This window comes from Dermacentor andersoni, chromosome 5, assembly GCF_023375885.2.
Source record: "Dermacentor andersoni chromosome 5, qqDerAnde1_hic_scaffold, whole genome shotgun sequence".
In the NCBI taxonomy this organism is placed as follows: Eukaryota; Metazoa; Arthropoda; class Arachnida; order Ixodida; family Ixodidae; genus Dermacentor; species Dermacentor andersoni.
Window position 1 is genome coordinate 198,681,410 of NC_092818.1, and position 20,461 is coordinate 198,701,870.

The 20,461-nt window shown below is 42.8% G+C and overlaps 2 protein-coding genes across 9 annotated transcripts in view; one reads left to right on the forward strand and one right to left on the reverse strand.

The window, feature by feature from the left end:
• LOC126531831 (rho guanine nucleotide exchange factor 11-like) overlaps positions 1-6,270 on the forward strand; it is a 251,734-nt gene extending 245,464 nt beyond the window's left edge. For all 8 annotated transcript variants that reach the window (XM_050179572.3, XM_050179576.3, XM_050179571.3 and 5 more), the window contains 2 exons: positions 105-210; positions 428-6,270. In XM_050179572.3, the coding sequence (XP_050035529.2) occupies positions 105-210; positions 428-597 (276 nt within the window). In that variant the 3' untranslated portion in view covers positions 598-6,270. The remainder of the gene's footprint in view (positions 1-104; positions 211-427) is intronic.
• Positions 6,271-7,897: 1,627 nt separating this feature from the next.
• LOC126531841 (uncharacterized protein NKAPD1-like) lies at positions 7,898-20,146 on the reverse strand. Its single transcript, XM_050179584.3, has 4 exons — positions 19,700-20,146; positions 18,302-18,480; positions 16,862-16,933; positions 7,898-12,048 (listed from the first exon to the last, which is right to left on the reverse strand). The coding sequence occupies exons 1-4, from the start codon at positions 19,763-19,765 to the stop codon at positions 11,829-11,831; spliced, it is 537 nt and encodes a 178-aa protein (XP_050035541.1). The 5' UTR covers positions 19,766-20,146; the 3' UTR covers positions 7,898-11,828.
• Positions 20,147-20,461: the final 315 nt, after the last annotated feature.

The following is a 20,461-nucleotide window of genomic DNA, read 5'->3' on the forward strand; positions in this document are numbered from 1 at the left end:
GAATGGAATGTGTGAGCCAATGTTTCACCCATAGTCTCTGTTTTAGCACTGACAGTGACAGTGTGATTGTGCCTGTGGAGTGATTACACTGTGCCTGTGTGCAGCCAAGCCTTGCTGAGCTGGAGCAAGAGAGACAGCGGTTGCGCCTAGAGCTGTCGCGCCTGCAAGACGCCCGACAGCCGCTGCCCTGCACAGAGGACGATGACAGAGGTACGCATTCCACTTGCCATTGGAAGGCAGTGGGGCCATGCTCTCTACGAAACATTGTGCCGAAGCCTGATTGCCACACTGCCCTTGTGTAGTTCAGCACAAACGGATCTATTTCAAGTGAGCGTGTCCCCACAAGCTGTTCTCACTGAAAAGTGATTGCAATCGTAAGTTTCAAATTACGCTCCCTGATGTGCCTGCTGATTGGTGCACTGTGCAGGTGTGATTGCAGTGGCCAATGAGGACATGGCCGCCGAGTGCTGCCGCGAGGCTGCTGTGCAGACACTGGAAGAGGCAGTCTGCCACTGTCCGACTACCGACCTGGATGCAGAAGACGAGCTCCCACACGACGAACCACAGCCAGCTCAGGCGCAGCCCGTCTACTTCTGAAAAGCACAAGTGCCTACTGCATGCCCGCCCCTTCACCAGTTGTAGATACCTTGCCCAGAGGAGGGGAAAGGGCACTGTCACCCCACTGCTGCTGTACATAGTTTTTCTTAATTTTTTTCCACGTGTCTGCCCTCTCTCTTTAATTTAATGACAGCAAATAAACCAGTTGGCCGTGCATCAAAGAAGGTGGTCTCCCATTAGCAAAATGCCTGGTCATGAGTTCTGAAGCAGGGCTCTGCAAACTGTGGGCAGCAAGGCTTCGTTCTCTGGTAAATGTGGAAACCCAGCCTGGCTGGAAGCATAGAGCTTCACACAGGTAATTATTGGAGGGTGATTTGGCACTGTTTCACCACCACATTGGACTGGCATGTAGTGAATGTATTTTATTTGACTTGGCCAGAGGCTTGCTTGAAAATTTATTGCTGCTTAGTAGCATTCTTTTTTTTTTAAATATTTTTTATGAGGTAACCTAACCACAAGTGCCCCTTGTCTTAAGTACATGGGAGTCGAGAAATCACTTGCTAGTTATCCACTAAAACAATTAAGGTGTAGTTTGTTGGTTTTAATATAAAAAGCTTTTCTACTGGCTGTTATACGCAATTTTATTTTATACCTTCACTTTTTCTTTCAAAAATTTAAATTCTTTAAAATTGAAGCATTAAATTAACAGTTATAGCTCTGCAGCAAGCACAGCTGTTGTAAACTGTATGAAATGTTCAAAACAGAAGAAATGGGCATTCCTTCGAGTTGTAGGAATGTTTACGAATATGACATTTTCAAGGTTAGTTTAAACAGTGCACTTACTTACATAAACTGTAAGCCAATGTGTCATATTCTTCAGCTTTAAATACACTATACTTTGTTTCATACTTAGCAGGCAATGCTGCAGAAGCTATGCAAGTAGTGTGTTCAGAGATAGCTCCACGCGTTTTCCAGTGCAGTTGTTTTTGATCAGCAATGCTTTGTACGGAATGTATGTGTCATGTGTATCACAACTACAACTTGTGGACAAAAGGGGATGTTGTCACATATTTGTGCGCCTTTGCGCTTCCAGTATGTGACGTGCTGGGTTTTGGTCATGAACGCAAGCGGTGTGCTGTGGCTGCTGGTCACGAAAACCTGTCGCTCCATTTAGATCGTAAATAGGGTCATAGCTACGACACCTTCCACGTAATAATTATGTCACATTTTGCGACATAGAAAGCATGAGACAACATTACATCGAATTACATGATGCACACCTGTATGTTTGGTTCATGTGGAATGCGCTACTTTTTTGTCGCAAATGCAAGCGTTGCCTGCTATGTTTGAAATGTGCATAATACTAGTTTACAGGATCACTTTTTTTTTCTGTTCGCAGTTTGAGTCATAAAATTGATGCTCTGACTTTTTTCAAATAGGTATTCAAATTTTTTGAAACGTTGTAAGACATATGAGACCCTAAATAAAAAATTATGCATCCAGCAATGGGTAGAATTCAGCTTTATCTTTTAAATCACATGAATATTAATGAGATCAGCTCAGCAGTTCTGTAATATAAACGTACTTATCACACTGGTGATGGTCTGCTCCTCTGAGACCAGTGTGTCGTAACAATTTGCACGTAGCCATAGTGTGTGTGCACACAACGCTTTCATGCCAGCAGTGGAGCATCAGGGTCCGTCCACTTAGTTTCTGCTAAAATGCTCTGCTAAAAAATATTTGAAGGGAATGCTTCGACGCTTAACATGTACCTGAGAAGAAAAATCTTGAAGTTTGGTGACGATAAAGCTTTCTACTAAGTTGAGGTTTGCTGCCTGGTCACAATCACAGCCTATTTTGTTTTAGCAGTTAATGGTTCACATTTAAAAGTGTATTTCAGTTTATCGTGACATTGGGCAATGTTTTATCAGGAATGAACTTACAGTTGCAAGTCATTTTGGATAACTTGCATGGTGATTCGCTAAGTAGCTCTGAAAAGAGTCATATTATGGCGTTTTGATGGTAACTCTGTAATGTCCAAACACAGTTCCACATCAAGAAAATTTGGAACAAATTGTTCACTTTTATTTATGGTACAAAAAACAATGAAATGTTAATACTTCATTAGAATAGTAATTCGTATTTCGTTTAACTATTCACAGCTGAAACTTCACTCCATCATATCAAATATACAGCTATGAGCTCTGTGCTAAATAAATTTCTTGCACTTAAATAAGGTTTTTGAGGCATCAAACTCAGTATAGCGTATGTATGGTGGACGTTACAGCCTTAATCATTGCTGAATATTGATAATAGACATTCAGTTTTCAAAAAGCCAAAAAAAGGGGAAGTCATGGATATACGCTGGAGTCTCCACTATACAAGCCACATTTGTGCTTGCCCACTTCAACTGCGTTTACTGGCAACTCTTAGACAGTAGCACAAGACTTCATCCGAGTGATTATTGTGTGAAGTTTCATGCCTCGGTGCCTCATACAAACCTTAACTCTTTCTGTACTGAAGACAAGATCGCTTTTTTTTTTATATTTCCATGAATGTTGTTGCAGAAAGCCTTGCACATCAAGGGCAGGTTTTTTAAAAACGAGTAAACTAAGCCCTGAACAAATGTACGTGGCTTGAAGCTTAATACGTCCACTTGGTGCTTTGGGGTTGTGAAGTCATAATCTAGCCAAACACATCTTTTGCCCTTACGTAGTGTCATTATTTTTCTTTTTTTGGGTTTTGCAAGAAATGACAGGGGAAATGCCTTTTAAAGCATTCTTGCTCATTCAAAAATCTTTCAAATTCTAGTACTGTACTTCTTCTTTCATAAGGAAAATAAACCTAAATTGTACCAATATTGTGGCCAGCAAAATGCAGGGCTCTGAATTTCACCGAACGCGATGTTCCTGTACACACTTCCTAAAGGACTAGAGTGGGCAGTCCGTGTCAGCTGCCACCTGCTGTGCACTGTCGCAGGGAATCCTGAACTTGGCAGAGAAAGCGACTCTGCAGGAGAACAGCTGCAGTTCTTTTTTTTTTTTTTTTTTTCAGTGCTACCGAGTGTTGGTTTACAGCTAGTCATGCCTGCTGCAACTTTTGCACTTTGCCATCGTAGTTGCAGCGTCAGTTCACACTGCATGATCATTGTTGTTATGCTTGCATAGATCTTCCAGAGTTCTGTGTTACCAACAGGTGCATGCAATAGTGTCCAGCCTGTCTGATCGAAATTCAATGCACAACATTTAGCGACATAAATTGTGTGCTTTAGTTGGCGTGGCATAATATGCGCCAACAACCACAGTGAGGCCTGATGAAACAAGACGAAGGAATCTTCATCTGATATGCTTAACAGTAACGGCATCTGTTGGAAACGAGAAACGCAACTGCACCACTTTTATTTTGTCAGCACATCACATTTCACACACTTTGTTTCCCTAGGCGCCTTTTCTTGGTGCCAAAGTACAGCATAGTTTCTTAACCCCTTACTGCATGAATTCTTATTTCCTTGTAAAAAAAAACTAAAGCTTTTGCATAAGTTAAATATGCCCATACATACCTAAGTTTTCCAAGAAAACCATAGTCGCGATTTTTTTAGCAAAAGCTGGCACACATAATACATGATGCGCCATGCAGTACAGGCATATTTTTTGACCATACAGATGAGTGTTTAAGTTCCATAAAACCTACAAAAGAAATATCTGAGCTATTGGAAAAAGCTGATACTTTGTTGTACAGCTGGAGTGCGTTTCTGTACAGTTTCATCTGCTACAAGTTTCTTCGAAGCGTCATGATGTCACTCTCGATTGACTAATTGGTAACCCCAATACCTAGGCCAGAACCTTTAGTGTTTCTTTTTATTTGAATCTTTGCTTTGCATAGTGTTTAGGAGACCAACACAAAGCAGCACAAGCCAGAAGAATGCGTCCTTCATTGTCTTCCACGAGTTCTTTGTTGCTGCTGTTGTCTCTGATATTAGAGCAGACCCCTTGCTATAATATTTATTGCAACACTGCTAGCATATTTATTGTCATGATAATAATGGCACTAAAAAACAGTGACCCATAAAAGTGTTTTATTTGGCCACTAAATTTGTTTTCTCGCAAAGAAACAAATGTCTGCTCTGATCCATGAAACTATCCATAACTGCATGCGTATGATACAGAAATTAATGCTTTCCTTACAGGCAATACAAATATCTTTCTCGTTCAAAGTGTTACAGTGGGTAGATGAAGAGCAGTCGGACACTGGCATTTTTGTATGCTGATTTGTAGTGTTCAAATTGTCAACGTAACTTGTCTATTTATATATTAATTTTCGTTTGTTGTGTGACGAGCTGGCACTATACAGAATTTTTTTTAATGGTGAAAATTATTTGCAGAGTTTTGGTTACTATGTATTTCATTGGTAGATATGACACAAATTCTGTGTAAATATGTAATATTTCTCTTTTTCTTTTTGATTCTTTTAAGTTTGAAGGAGGAATTCTATGTGTATCACATACAACACGCTATGCAGTAAAGGGTTAGGCTTACCCTAGATGGAAATGTTGCACCCGTGTCAATGTGGGTTTCATCAAGGGAATAAAGACTCCCAGCAAGGGGATAATTACTTTTTCGCAATGATGGGCCTTTGCAGAACTTTGCTTGTTTTAGAAGTGCACAAAGGAATGCTAAGCAAACAAAATGCTAGCTGCCAGCGGTGAACAGAAGCAAAGTGACTGATGTACTTTTGTCATCAGTTATAGGTGATGCATTAAACTGGTCAGCACTATCCTCATCACAAGCAAGACTCATGCACAATATCGGAAAGGTTAACAAAACTGATACTTAGAAATGCCATCTTCATAAGCGTAGACTATGGCATTCTTCAAGAGTGTCCGATGCTCAACTCTTTTTCTTCTTTTTTGGCAGTTTCATAATGCAGAGCCAATTTACTGCACAGCACAGTCCACTTTTGGTGGTTTAGTGAAATATTAAAATTAATTAATGCCCTTGAAAGTTTCCTGGTTGTCTTGTACAAACAGTATTCTTTAATAATTCCAATTGGGATTTTGTAACGTATTTGACTTTTTTCCCTCCAGTGCTGAAAAGGTCAAGTTTTCAATATTTTAATGTGATAGCACAAAAAATTAGCATGATGCGAGTGAGGTGCTATTTTGTTGCCTTGGGATCTTGCCTTCCTGATGATTTTCATCACTACTGATTTTCATTGGAACATTTGAACTAACTGTGGTCAGTGCCTCATATGTGCCGAAAAATATTTTGCACATCTCAAATTTATGGGTTTGCAATATAGTGAGATAGAATTCACTACAGTTCAGTTTTTCAGCCAATTGATGGTGTCAACTTGTAGAAATGCCGTTTTGGTGTTGATTGGCACATTTCTGCCTTGTGCACAATAAGGGCAGCTGGAGGAGCAAGCAGTTGCCACTTAATCTCTTATCTGTAAGATAAGCCCGAGTAAGCACCCCATTAAAAACAGGCGGTACATCAGTCTGTGTATAATAAGCTAGTATATGAATCTGTAAATAGCAGGCCCAGCCCTGCAGCGTGTTAGCTGGTAGGAGTTTTGACTTTGGTTGTGTTACTACGGTTATGCAATTAAACTGTCCAATTAACTGAATGTGATCACCCTTGAATGAAGCTTTTTGTAACGTGGGACCTGTGGCAACTTTTGGAATCATTGTATTAAAGACCCGCGCATCTGGAACACTGCTAGTTTGTCTGCTTTCGCATGTTAGTGAGCACATTTCCCATGTTCACTAAGGGGCCTCACCTGCCATGGTGGCTATGTCCTTCTGCTTATGGATTCAATCCCTGGCCACTACTGCTACCACATTGCAGTTAGAACATGAGACAAAGATGCTTGTTAGCATATCTTGGATGAACATAACAGAACCCTGGTTTGTCAGAAATAATCCAAAGCCCTCCATACGGCACCTCTTGTAGGCCCAGTGTTGGACCCAGGCAATCAAAGTAACATTTTTGACTAATAGCTACTACATGCCAATATCTCGGCAATGAAGAATTTGCTAAAATATGCCTTATAACAAACAGCAAAACTGTGAAACAGTAACAATTGCCAACAAGCATGGGTGGTGCACAGCAACCAGTTCAGCAGACACTGTACTGCCTGTGGAACATTGGTGAAGCTGCAGATCTCATGTGCAGATGCATGATGGTAAAATGAACTTTTCTTGCAGTTGTGCAAGCACCAAAAGAAACCCCAGTGCATCAGCAACATGGAAAATTCTTGCACTCTAGGCACACAGTCAGGAATTGAGAGGCATAGGTCGGCAAACTCGCTCACGAGTCAACTCAGTCGCACTCAGACTGGCCTGCGAGTCTCTGAGACTGACTCCAGCTGAGTGGAATTTCGGCGAGTCTGAGTCCGAGTGAGCCCGGCTGTCAATTTTGACGAGCAAGTCCGAGTGAGCCTTAAGCAAAAAAATAAATTCTTGATCGAGTTTGAGTGATAGTAATGATTTGACCAACTGTATAGTTAATTTTGATAAAAGGCATTGCTAAAATTATGTCAATAGGATAATAGGATAAAAGTTTATCCAAGCAGCACGCACCATACGTTGAACGACTGTGTCAAGAGGTAGAAACGGCACAGAGCCAAGCAGCTGCCGTGTTATCAGTAGCACAATGCTTGCACCTACACTGCACTTCCCTATTCCCTCATACACACATATGAGCTTTACGTATGCATCTTAAACCGTAGCAGCCCCAGCGGCGCTCAGTATTGACGTACGGCGCCTGCTTCCACCCAACTTCCTACCCGGTGCATCTCCTTTTGCTCCTGAAGCCTTTTCCACTCTGCACCTCCAATGAACAATGGCAGGAGTTTAGAACAGAAACGTGGGAAGCCCTGTAGGCAAGTGCGAAGCATTGGGTTCTATACGAATGTAGCTTTTGCTTTCACCTTTATGAGGAGGGTCAGGCATGGCCAGACCAAGCAGCGCCAGCACGACAAGCGAGCATGATCAATGCCAAGTGCCGAATTTGGTCGTTTGGTTGGTTCAGGTAGCATTCCTTTTCTGTTTGTGCTTAATCTTATTTTTCTAATGCACGCACACTGCTTCAACTGAACGTCCGTGCTCTTGCCTTCTGTGGATATGGCGCTGATGTTCAAGGGATTGAGAGCAAAAGTTTACATCAAGGCTGTGCACTGGCCGTTCTGTGTGCACATCATCTACACTTGTGCGCAATCAGTATCGTGGTTAGTACACCTATTGCATATGTGAAGCAACCACAGACCTTCGAAATGTTCAGTGTCCTGAGCTGTCTTCCAGGATAGCGAGGTGAGCCGAAGTTTCAGCCAAGCTCATGTATCAAATCAAATCGAAATCGCTTTATTTCAGGGCATTTCCTGCAGAGACAAGAGACTAAAGTCTGAAACAGCCTGACTGGGCCCCTGCCCCCGTTCAGTTCATACAGCATTTATGCATACAATAATGTATACAATAAGGTGCACATAATATGAAAATTGCAGTTGCACTCAATATACAGCCGAAGAAGCAAAAAAAAAGTGACTTCTAATACATCAGATAACAAGTATGAGATGCATACATATGCACACAGATCACGCAGATAGATATACATATACAAAAAGGTCACACAGGATTCATGTGTTAGCCAGTAGGCCTTTTTATCATGTTGCAGATATGTAAAAATCGATTATGTACCAGTACACTGTGGGTACAAAACAAAAAAAAAAGGAATTCAGAAATGCTATAAATAACGTAGAAACTAATGTAAAACGGTCTACAATACACATGCTGTTGTGACAAGAAATGTTTTGTACATTCTTTTAAGTTTACCAGGGCTATTTGTCCAATTTATTATGTCTTTCTGTTTATTTAGAATCTGTGTAGCTTGATATGTTAACCACTGTTTCCCGTAATTTGTCCTAATCTTCAGAAGCCTCCTCCTATGCTGCCTAAACCCGTACTGATGCTCAACTACCATATCAATGTCTTTGTATATGCTTGTGGCGTGTATATTTTGCACTAATTTATGAAGATAACCTTGATTGGCCATAAGCATGTTATGTTTCACAAATAACTCCCTGGTACGTAAATCACGGATATCTCCTGCATAATTTTCAAAAATACGTAGCATGCACTTTTGTAGTACCGTTAATCTATTATAGTTGCGCTGAGTGGTGGTATCCCTTACTAGCAAACATTAGGCAATCTTAGAATATACTGGAGTGTAATAAACAGTTTTTTTTTTTTTAGCCGAAGAGGGGGGGGGGGGGGGTATTAATGTAGAAATCTTTCTGATGCATCCTATTGATTTAGCTATATTGACTACCAAATGGTCCACATGACATGATCATGCCAAAGACTTGGAACCAAACGCCTAAGAATTTTTGCTCAAGTGTTTGGTGAATACTCTCAGTTGCATGCATAATATGCAAGACATGTTGGTTGCACTTATTTGAAGGAGAAACATGATGTATTTGGTTTTAGAGGCATTTAATTGTAGAAAATCATCATTTAGCCATTCGGATATATGTTGTAGATAATGATTAGTCTTTTCTTGAAGTTCACATTTCGTCCGTGAAGTAAAAAATATGTTAGTATTGTCCACAAACATTACTATATCAAGGGTGTTGTCAATCTGAGTTATGTCATCAATGTATAACAAAAACAGGGTAGGACCTAATACTGATCCTTGGGGTACTCCATTTGGTTCATTTAACGATGTCAAGGAATAATTATTAACGTGTGTAAATTGGTAGCATTTCTCAAGATAGCTGGTTATTAATTTCAATCATCATCATCATCAGCCTGGTTATGCCCACTGCAGGGCAAAGGCCTCTCCCATACTTCTCCAACTACCCCGGTCATGTACTAATTGTGGCCATGTTTTCCCTGCAAACTTCTTAATCTCATCCGCCCACCTAACTTTCTGCCACCCTCTGCTACGCTTTCCTTCCCTTGGAATCCATTCCGTAACTCTTAATGACCATCGGTTATCTTTCCTCCTCATTACGTGTCCTGCCCATGCCCATTTCTTTTTCTTGATTTCAACTAAGATATCATTAACTCGTGTTTGTTCCCTCACCCAATCTGCTCTTTTCTTGTCCTTTAGCGTTATACCAATCATTCTTCTTTCCATAGCTCGTTGCGTCGTCCTCCTTAAGTAGAACCCTTTTCGTAAGCCTCCAGGTTTCTGCACCGTACGTGAGTACTGGTAAGACACAGCTGTTCTAAAAAATTCTCTTGAGGGATAATGGCAACCTGCTGTTCATGATCTGAGAATGCCTGCCAAACGCACCCCAGCCCATTCTTATTCTTCTGATTATTTCAGTCTCATGATCCGGATCCGCAGTCACGACCAGTCCTAAGTAGATGTATGCCCTTACCACTTCCAGTGCCTCACTACCTATTGTAAACTGCTGTTCTCTTCCGAGACTGTTAAACATTACTTTAGTTTTCTGCAGATTAATTTTTAGACCCACCCTTCGGCTTTGCCTCTCCAGGTCAGTGAGCATGCATTGCAGTTGGTCCCCTGAGTTACTAAGCAAGGCAATATCATCAGCGAATCGCAAGTTACTAAGGTATTCTCCATTAACTCTTATCCCCAATTCTTCCCAATCCAGGTCTCTGAATACCTCCTGTAAACACGCTGTGAATAGCATCGGAGAGATCGTATCTCCCTGCCTGACGCCTTTCTTTATTGGGATTTTGTTGCTTTCTTTATGGAGGACTACGGTGGCTGTGGAGCCGCTATAGATATCTTTCAGTATTTTTACATGCGGCTTGTCTACACCCTGATTACGCAATGCCTCCATGACTGCTGAGGTTTCGACTGAATCAAACGCTTTCTCGTAATCAATGAAAGCTATATAAAGGTTGGTTATATTCCGCACATTTTTCTATCACCTGATTGATAGTGTGAATATGGTCTATTGTTGAGTAGCCTTTACGGAATCCTGCCTGGTCCTTTGGTTGACGGAAGTCTAAGGTGTTCCTGATTCTATTTGCAATTACCTTAGTAAATACTTTGTAGGCAACGGACAGTAAACTGATCGGTCTATAATTTTTCATGTCTTTGGCATCCCCTTTCTTATGGATTAGGATTATGTTAGCGTTTTTCCAAGATTCCGGTACGCTCGAAGTCATGAGGCATTGCGTATACAGGGTGGCCAGTTTCTCTAGAACAATCTGCCCACCATCCTTCAACAAATCTGCTGTTACCTGATCCTCCCCAGCTGCCTTCCCCCTTTGCATAGCTCCCAAGGCTTTCTTTACTTCTTCCGGTGTTACCTGTGGGATTTCGAATTCCTCTAGACTATTCTCTCTTCCATTATCGTCGTGGGTGCCACTGGTACTGTATAAATCTCTATAAAACTCCTCAGCCACTTCAACTATCTCATCCATATTAGTAATGATATTGCCGGCTTTGTCTCTTAACGCATACATCTGATTCTTGCCAATTCCTAGTTTCTTCTTCACTGCTTTTAGGCTTCCTCCGTTCCTAAGAGCATGTTCAATTCTATCCATATTATACTTCCTTAGGTCAGCTGTCTTACGCTTGTTGATTAACTTCGAAAGTTCTGCCAGTTATATTTTAGCTGTAGGGTTAGAGGCTTTCATACATTGGCGTTTCTTGATCAGATCTTTCGTCTCCTGCGATAGCTTACTGGTATCCTGTCTAACGGAGTTACCACCGACTTCTATTGCACACTCCTTAATGATGCCCACAAGATTGTCGTTCATTGCTTCAACACTAAGGTCCTCTTCCTGAGTTAAAGCCGAATACCTGTTCTGTAGCTTGATCTGGAATTCCTCTATTTTCCCTCTTACCGCTAACTCATTGATCGGCTTCTTACGTACCAGTTTCTTCCGTTCCCTCCTCAGGTTTAGGCTAATTCGAGTTCTTGCCATCCTGTGCTCACTGCAGCGCACCTTGCCGAGCACGTCCACATCTTGTATGATGCCAGGGTTAGCGCAGAGTATGAAGTCTATTTCATTATTTCAGCACATTTTTTTTATTGCTGCTATCCTCAATCACAAAGAGAATGAAAACAGTAAACTTGAAGAGCTTTCAAGAAAAGGGACAGCACACTGTTTCTCATAAACAATGAGGAAAAACTGGCGGCATTCCGCAAGCCCACAGCAAGCCACACAGACCATGGTCAGAAAACTGGGCTTGCTGAACTTTGCACTGGCATCATCTTGCACGCCACAGCAATATGGAACCACATGTGTAGCGGTTACACACCTATCCCTTTTGCCACACCAGAAGAGTTCAAGTCTTGCGTTCTTCCCAGACCAGTTCAGCATCACTACTGCTTGTGCTGTCTGAGGAGTTGGAGTTGCTACTGTTGTCGCTACTGCTGCTACTGCTGGTTGAGGAGTCCCTACGCTGGTGACGATGGCGTGACCGGCTGCGACGGCCTTCCTGGCAGGAGGCCTTTTTGTGGTGAGACTTCCGGTGACGCGACTTCCTCTTGTGGTGGCTGGAGGACCTACACACCAGGGCACAGTTAGGTCGTCACAAATGCTATGAGCCAAATTAAAGGACAACTGCAGAGATATTTCGGGCTGCATAAAAGATCCAGTTCCAGATAGTGCAGGTATCAAGAGCCTTCGTGCAAGATTTTCCATTTGAAATACGAGTGGAAGCCTCATGGAAAGCTTTAAAAAATAGCAATTCCTGATAATGAAACTTAAAGAAAAAAACAAAGAAAATGCTACCATTACTGCTTGCCAGAAGTGATGCATAACCTAGAACACCTGGTTTGTAGGCATGTCCTTTTAGATTAGGCAGCACCTAACCTGAAAGGTGACATGCTGGGACTTGTGTCATAGCCCCTAACCACCAGGTGCATGCTTTGTCTGCTTAAGTGCTGTTTAGAGGCTGCTAATAAAAATATTGTACAACTACCAGCCCTGCAGCTTGACCAAGGTTGCTTCAGTGGTAACACACATTTGTAACCAATTTAGCCAAAGTGAAATTTCGTTCAGTTGGCCTATAAGAGAGTATATGTGCTTTAACAAGGCATAGCTGGCAATAGTAACACTGATGGTGACAGCTGATGACAATGCATAAGATTATAGTGTTAAGATGTTCAGGGTTCGTACAGAACATTCAAAACAAAATTCAAGGACAATTCAAGGATATCTAGGTTGTTGAAGGGCAAATATTCAGTCACACAAAAATATTTAAATCTTCATCTTGGCTGCAATTTCTTATAGCTAAGTAGCTATTGCATTGCAAATGTGCTTCAAGCTCTCTTCAAAGTCTGCTTTCTGATTGTAACAATGTCAACCCCTTTGTGGAAATTGTGGCACATTACACACTTTGCTCAATGATGGTCAGTAGTGTCTGGCTTCGCCTAAATATACTCTATTATGTTAAAGCTAAATGGCTGAAACTTATTTTTCTCCAGGCATTTCTAGAGCCTAGGCCTAAAAAATGGAGCAGTGATGGCTGCTATGAAAACCAACTAGCAAAACAACAAAAATGGTAGTATGGCTTGGTCGCTTGATCTGGCTTTGCCTAGCACCACGATGGCAATTTAAACAACTATTGCCAGTGGCTGTACATGCCAGACTGCAATAGCTTAGCGAAACTCTCAGGTGAGAATATATAGGATAGTATTGTTACATGAATGTTCAGAAGTTGTCCCTAACCCAAGTTTTCAAGGGAACCAAGGAGTGCATTTATTTTCAAGAAGATTTAGGGCCCTTGAATCTCTTTTTCCAAATTCAAGGGTTTTCAAGGATTTCAAGGAGGTGTACGAACCCGTATGTTATGCAGCACAACACTTTGAAAAATAGAGAGCCAGAAATACATATTTTTGTATTTTTATTTATTTTTTATTTAGGGATACTGTAGCCCTCACTTGAGGGCCATTACAGGAGAGGAAAAAAAATAAAAATTGAAATTTCAACATTGACAATACAACGTTATACATCATTGTCAAACACAAGTTACTGGCAGGATGAACAAACATACACAGCATAACAGTAAGCATGATCAGGTCTCAATTATCCCGTTGCCTGTAATACAATTCTAATAGACTACAAAATTCGTTAACATTTTGTGCTGTTACAGTGCAGTCCGGAAGGCCATTCCATATATTAATAGACGAAGGAAAGAACGAGTATTCAAAACCATCAATGCGTGTTTTATAAGGCTGTACACTAGCACTGTGGTTTAAACGCGCACTGTGTTTGAAAGGGGGTCGAATGTATGTTTCTTTGTTTATTCTTATTTGATTTCTGGTTATCTGGAAAAATAATTTCATTCGTTGTTTTTCTCGTCGTGTTTCTAGCAGTTCCAAGTCACAACATTTCAACATGTGTGTTACAGAATCGGCTCTCCGATAACGCGAACAAACAAAACGCACCGCGGTTCTCTGAATTTTTTCGAGTTTATCTCGCAAGTAGAGTTATTATATATATATATATATATATATATATATACAGTGCAGTCCACTTATAACGATACCACATATAACGATATATCGGTTATAACGATGGGTCGACATGAGAGTGTCATTTTATGCGTTAGGTCTATGGGGAAAAAAACCATTTATAACGATAGGTTATTCACCGCATATCGGATATAACGATCAAAATTTTGCAGTCTGGACGGCGTTTTCCGTGCCAAATAATCGTAACGTTTGCGTTGCTTAGTTCCCTGAAACGAACGATGTCGAGACGAGGCGATGTTTACCTCCGTAAGTTCGTATCTGCCGCCATTAGCGCGCAGCGCGCCTCGCCCCGCCCGCGCACGAGTAGGCGCAGCCAACGTTGGCGCAGCGCGCCACAAGATGGCGCTAGCTGCTTCATGCGCGTCGGCCACAGTCGCTCCGAATGAGAGAGAAAGAAAAACAGAAGCGACAGGCAATGCGGCGCGGCGGCGCCCGTCCCGCGTCTCTTGCTTTCCTTAGATCACTATCATCCGGCGTCTCTCTCGCGATAGCAGGCTGACGCCACCGAAGCAGCGTGCAACCAACAGTTCAACCCAGTTCGAAGATGGCGCCGACAAAGCGCAAAGCTGTGTCGCTTGACACCACGGAGGAAGGAAACTAAGGAGAGGCCCTACCCCCCTCCGCGCGCTAGGAGAAAAGTGTGGCGGAAATGACGTAGTAGGTTCTCATTTTCTTGCTGCTTTTTTATTTTTATTTTTTGTTGTATGGCCACGCCTTTTGGGCCACAATGGCGGCGTTGTTATGGTTTTGAGCGCTCACACGTGTTGCTCTGGTAGGTTTCGGGCCGTGGCAAAGGCGCTGAGTGGGCGGGTTTGCGTTAGTCACCGTGTCTTGTTGCGCTGTGTTACCTGCACCCTGCTCTGCCAGATGTTGCGCGAGCGCGCGCACTCCGCGCGCGACACCACGCGCAGCGCGGCGTGGTTTCGCGAAAGATGTAAACAAGAGAGGAGGGTGGCCCAAAAGGCGGAGCATCGCCATGAGCAACGCCAAATTCCGGCTTCACTTTTGCTTCACATAGAGTGACGTCAGGGCCTCTCCTTAGTTTCCTTCCTCCGTGCTTGACACGAAGATGGAATATATTTTGCAGGACTCTCGATGCGGCTTCAAGGCGAGCGCCCTCGTGAAGAAGTATGGGCTCGTCCAGTTAACGATATCAACCATCTTGAAAACCGGGAGCACCGCGATGGTGAAGGCAGGAGCTATCAGCGGAAAAGCGGTTAGAGACCCTTTGTACGCCGATGTTGAAGAGGCGCTTTACCAGTGGTTCATCACCAATTGCTTCAAGAAGGCGGGCTTTGTGCGTAAGGACGAACTTCCCCAACCCGCTGAGACCGACCCGGTGGAAGTCGCCGACATAACCGAGCTCTGGGAGCTCATTCCTACTGGTGACACAGGTGGTGTGTCGAAGGAGTTTTTGACTGCAGACAGTGCTGCCTCGTTCTACGATGAGGTCAGCGACGAGGCGATCGCCGATGATGTGCTGTCTCGACAGACGCAAAGTTGTGCGACGGTGGCGACGGCATCAGCGACAGTGACAACGAGATCGACAGTGGCTCCTTGACCCCGACCACGATGTCCATGCAAAGTGCACTGTCGTCGATCGACTCCTTGATTTTATGCATGCTAAAGGATTGCCGCCAGTGTTCACGCAGCAGCTGGAATCCATGCACACCGCGGTTGTGAAGCTGAAGCTGCCGCAAAAGCAAGTGCAGATTTCGGACTATTTCGGCGCGCCTAATCCTTGACACGGTCATTGGCGCTAGAAATAAAGTTTGTTTTTCACGGCCTACTGTATACATCATCTATTCTTTAGAACAAGTAGCGAATTCGAGTTCAGAGCTGCAAAGGTAAAGAGCGCAAACGCGTTAAAAAAATTTTTTTTTTTTGATAACTGCAGTCCAGATATAGCGATCATCGGTTATAACGATCATATTTTTCATCTTTCTCGATATCGTTATAAGTGGACTGCACTGTATATATATATATATATATATTATATATAATATATATATATATATATTATATATATTATATATATTACATATATTATAGCTTATGTTGGTTTCTACATTTATGCCTGCTGATAAATCATCATAATATGCAGCAAAACTGGACAAAGACTGAGAAAGAAAACAACACACACCCATGGCACTGTGTGTTTGTTGTTTTCTTTCTCTGTCTTTGCCCAGTTCTGCTGCACATTGTAATTGTGAATGCGAGCCAACTGGGCCACCAACATGGCTTGGTGTGGAGATAGGAGGAGCACATCTCTCGTACTGCATAGTCTTGCCATGAAACGAGGCTTGTTGTATCACAAAGAACACAAAAAGCAAAGGGACGTTGATGACAGCCTTGAAATTCCTGCACCTAGTCACATCACAAATTTTCACAGTGCCAGCTTGGGGCAAGCATACTTCATTCTACAGCAAACAGAAAACTTCTTGCAAGAAAGTAAATGAAATGTGAAAATACTAAGTTATCTTTGATGGCACACTCACATCACTGACATCATGATGGGGCACAATATTCAGAAAGAAGTTCGACCTCATTTCCTCTACCTATAATCGGCCTTTTTCTCATAAAGTAATAGAATATAGTAAAACTTGAAGCAACGCAAAGAAGACGAAGACAACAATCGAAAACGCGCACCACAGGACGAGCGCTGTTTTGAAATAATAGTGTTTTGAAAGAATACTCTACCAAACTAAATTGATTGGCACTTATATTTCATGTCCATCAATAAGTTTGCCGGGGCACTTCTCCCCTTGATCACCATTGTTCAGCAGTGGCTGTTAGCCAGTTATTTGCAGCTAAGCAGTCTGTTAAGTGCAGTGCTCACCGTCTACGCCGCTTGATTCTTGGGGGGCTGAATTCTTCAGGGTAGAGCTCCCGATAGCCACTGTGGCCCCACCTGCACCATGGCAGTACATGACAAACTATGTTTCAAGTCTTCCTTTTATTTACAGTTGGTGCAGCTCTCTGCAGACCATTGAGTGTATATTGCAAGTTCATTTTTTTCACACTAAGTGCCACAGAAACATCAGAAAGACCAAGCAGAAAGGAAAGCAAACAGACAAAAAGAAGCTCAAACTACGAAGTATTTTCAGATCACAATGCACGCCTAACTGTTAACAAAACAATTCATTGGACACAAAGATGAAGTTATCTAATCAGCACAGCTTCTCAAGCACAAAACATATTCTCGTATTTCAGCCAGTAGAGAGCTTGTCTGTAAACATGTTACCCTTTGCGGAGCACCAGGTAATCAGGGGGGGTATTCTGCAAGTGTCCGCCAAGCACACATGTCCACTTTGTCTGCTCCTAAAGTGCTGATTGGCTGGGAACGCCTGTCTCCTTCTGATGCGAACCCCAGCCCAGCCAATCAGAACTTCAGCAGCAAATGAAATGGACATGTCCACTAGATAGACACTTACAGAACACCTCTCCATGTTAGCGCAACGGTGGACAGCAGCAACAACGCTGGTAGCGCCGCCTTGTGCACAGAGTTTAACTAGAGAGTACACAGTGCTATATACTATATCTGCTTCACTGCTGGTGTAAAGCGTTGGTAGTGACATAATCATTAGCATGCAGCTATTTATGATTTTCCTTCAATAAGAACACTTGCATAACAAAAAAATTTCATACGCATTGTACATGGACAAAGTGACAAAAGATGCCGTGACCAGCAGTGCGACTACCATTCACAGTTCTATTTCTCCAGTATTCTGTAAAAGGATTACCTGTATTCCATTTATATATATGAACACACTAAAGCTCTATATCTCACACATGTGTATTGTATGTAACTATAGTTACGCAAACCAAGCCCACCCATAATGAAATGCAACACAACATGGTATTATTTGGTCATGCCCTAAGAGAGATGTTAATCAGCAATTTCAACAAAATAAAACTTGCGTTTACTTGAGAAATAAGTAAACATTGGTAGGTTGCCTGTTTGTGCACTGTACACTCGATGAGCACCCAATGATACTGGTTTCCAGTTTATTTGGCACAGAAACATGCCACACGACAAGACACTTGCATTATACAAGTCCTGTAGACTGTTCAAGTCTATATGAGCTTATGCGCTCGGAGTCAATGGCTCAAGCTGGGTCCAACACCAGCAGCAATATAGGTGGCCACTTGCTATGAGAAAAACTTAAGCACCAAACTTTAGCAAGGAAGGAATGCCAGAAAGTTTTGCAAAATTGCACAACGCTTTTCCAAAGCATGTTGTCAGGGCACACCTCCCAATGGGACCAAGCAGACTGACCTATCTTGAGAGCTACTGCTGACAGCTGGCAGTGGCTGCTGGGGGGACCGGCGACGCTTCGAGGACTGCTTGGGGGTTCGCGTGTGATGCTGTCGTGCACGCAGAGTCTCATCTGACACCATCATGGTGAGACCCTTCTCCAGCTCCCATTGACGCCACATCTCCTGTTCTTCTAGAACCTGTGCACCAAAAAGCCATGTTCATCTAGTGCAACGAACAATATATGCAAAGAGAGGAGACACTGAGGTTAATTATGTTGAGTTCTATTTCTTCTGCTTCCGTATAATGTGTAGCCAAATCAAGAAACATGTACACTAAAACTTCACTTGAACAAACGTCCCAGTTGAATGGAGTCATTTAAGATCCCCCATGGGTGTTTCATTGGACTCGATGCAAAAGAAAGGTTCATTTGAATGATTTCAGTATGAAGCAACTTTCAGTACTAGGAGCCTTCCTTCACGACACAGCAAGTGCTTGTACGGCAGCACCTCACCTGATTTATGACATTGAGAAAGTGAAGCATGCAGGAAGGTTTAACAGTTTCTTAATCTAGACGCACCAGCTGTATAATCATGCAATATGTCTTGCTAAAAGCAAGAGTTCAGTGAAAGATACGTTTTTCTCACATTACTGTTCAGGTCAACAAAATATGCCTGAGACTATCTGAAATTATAATGGAACAGTCGTCACTGAAAGCTTCGGGTTTAACTTCAAAGAGTTTTGTTTCTTTATAAAAATCAGCTGTACACGATTCAGTTAAAAGCAGTTTCAGCGTCACAGCGTCACACACAACGTTGCGAATAAGCACAACTGTTTCAAGGGTGTGTGATTACAAGCTGCTGTCAAGACCTACAAGAAATTTGTGTTATAAATGCGCTTGATGGAACGGAAAGGGCTTAGTGGTAATTCCACCACCTTCTCTGGTTCAAGTTGAGACAAACATACACGACCGTGAGCGTCACTTTCAGCACGTGCAGTTCGAGAGGTACTTTCTGTAAATGAATACAGGCCGGTGTTTCCGCGGTTAAACGCAATCTCAATTCAGATTCTGCGAAGCCGAGACATCTGTGGGGCATGGTAGTTTTTGCGGGTAATAACTCGTGGCGTACTAGTACTGCAACCATGCGTTATACAGCACCGAGAGCGATTAAGCAAGCCTTGGATCCGCAGACAAGCGTCTTGACAGTAACACAGTGACGACGGCGCCAAGCGTTCTCTGCGGTTCTAGTGGACTACGTGAAGCCTTGGATCCGCAGACAATCGCAGTGTGACAACGTAGTATACATTCGTCTCCGTGGTTCTGGTGAACTACGTGCAGTCGGGTGCCCACACTTGCCTAACCGTCTGATTAAGCATCAGGTCGTGCTCAGCACATACGTTAAGCGACTTCAAGCTTACCCTGTTGTGGTGGTCGACACTACTGATGGTGTTGCGTAGAAGTTCCTTCGCAGCGCGCGTAAACATGTTTGGAGGTGACGCCCGACTTCAAGTGTATGCACTGCACTGTTTTTGCCGATAATCACAGCAAGTCATTTAAAAGCACATATCGTCATTGAAGAGAGCTCTTAGTACGTATGAAGTCTTGGAACATCCACAGAAGTCTGCAGCTGGCCCCCGTCGGCCGCTTGGCTGACGGCGTCTTCCCGTAAAGACATAAAATATCTTACAGAGCTTGCTCTGATACAAGTTTGGCAGCACACGCCATAAATAACACCATACTGAAGTTTAATTAACTTCGCGCTCTCGCGTACTGCCAACGCGGTCGTCCCCCTAACCCATTCCTGTTGCGTAGTTTTGTTGGTGTTGGTGTTGACGTGATGCCCATGGAGGAACACACAGAGGAAGCACAGAACACCTATACATGGATGGATGGATGGATGGCGGCTACACCCTTTGTAACGGGCGGCGGCTGGCGCCACCTAGCCTCTTGCTCCCCTTTCTCTTTTTTTTCTTTATATCCCCTTCTCTTTAAACTATTTTTCACTCCCCTCCTCCCCCCAAAATAAATATCTAAAATAGTATAGAAAACATTAGCTCCCCGATTTACGGTATTATATCTCCCTTGACTTCCTCCACCAATCATCTAGCCTCCCCTTCGTTACTGCCACTCTTTTCTCGTCTATTTGCCCTCGTTCCCCGAGAAAACCTAATGCCCCTTCC

Coding starts and splice junctions, on each gene's coding strand:
- LOC126531841 (XM_050179584.3), bottom strand. CDS start 19,765: ATGTTTACGCGCGCTGCGAAGGAACTTCTACGCAACACCATCAGTAGT. Junction 18,481..19,699: donor GTGTCGACCACCACAACAGG/GTAAGCTTGAAG, acceptor TTTGGTGCACAG/GTTCTAGAAGAACAGGAGAT. Junction 16,934..18,301: donor AGCAGTAGCTCTCAAGATAG/GTCAGTCTGCTT, acceptor GCCATGGTGCAG/GTGGGGCCACAGTGGCTATC.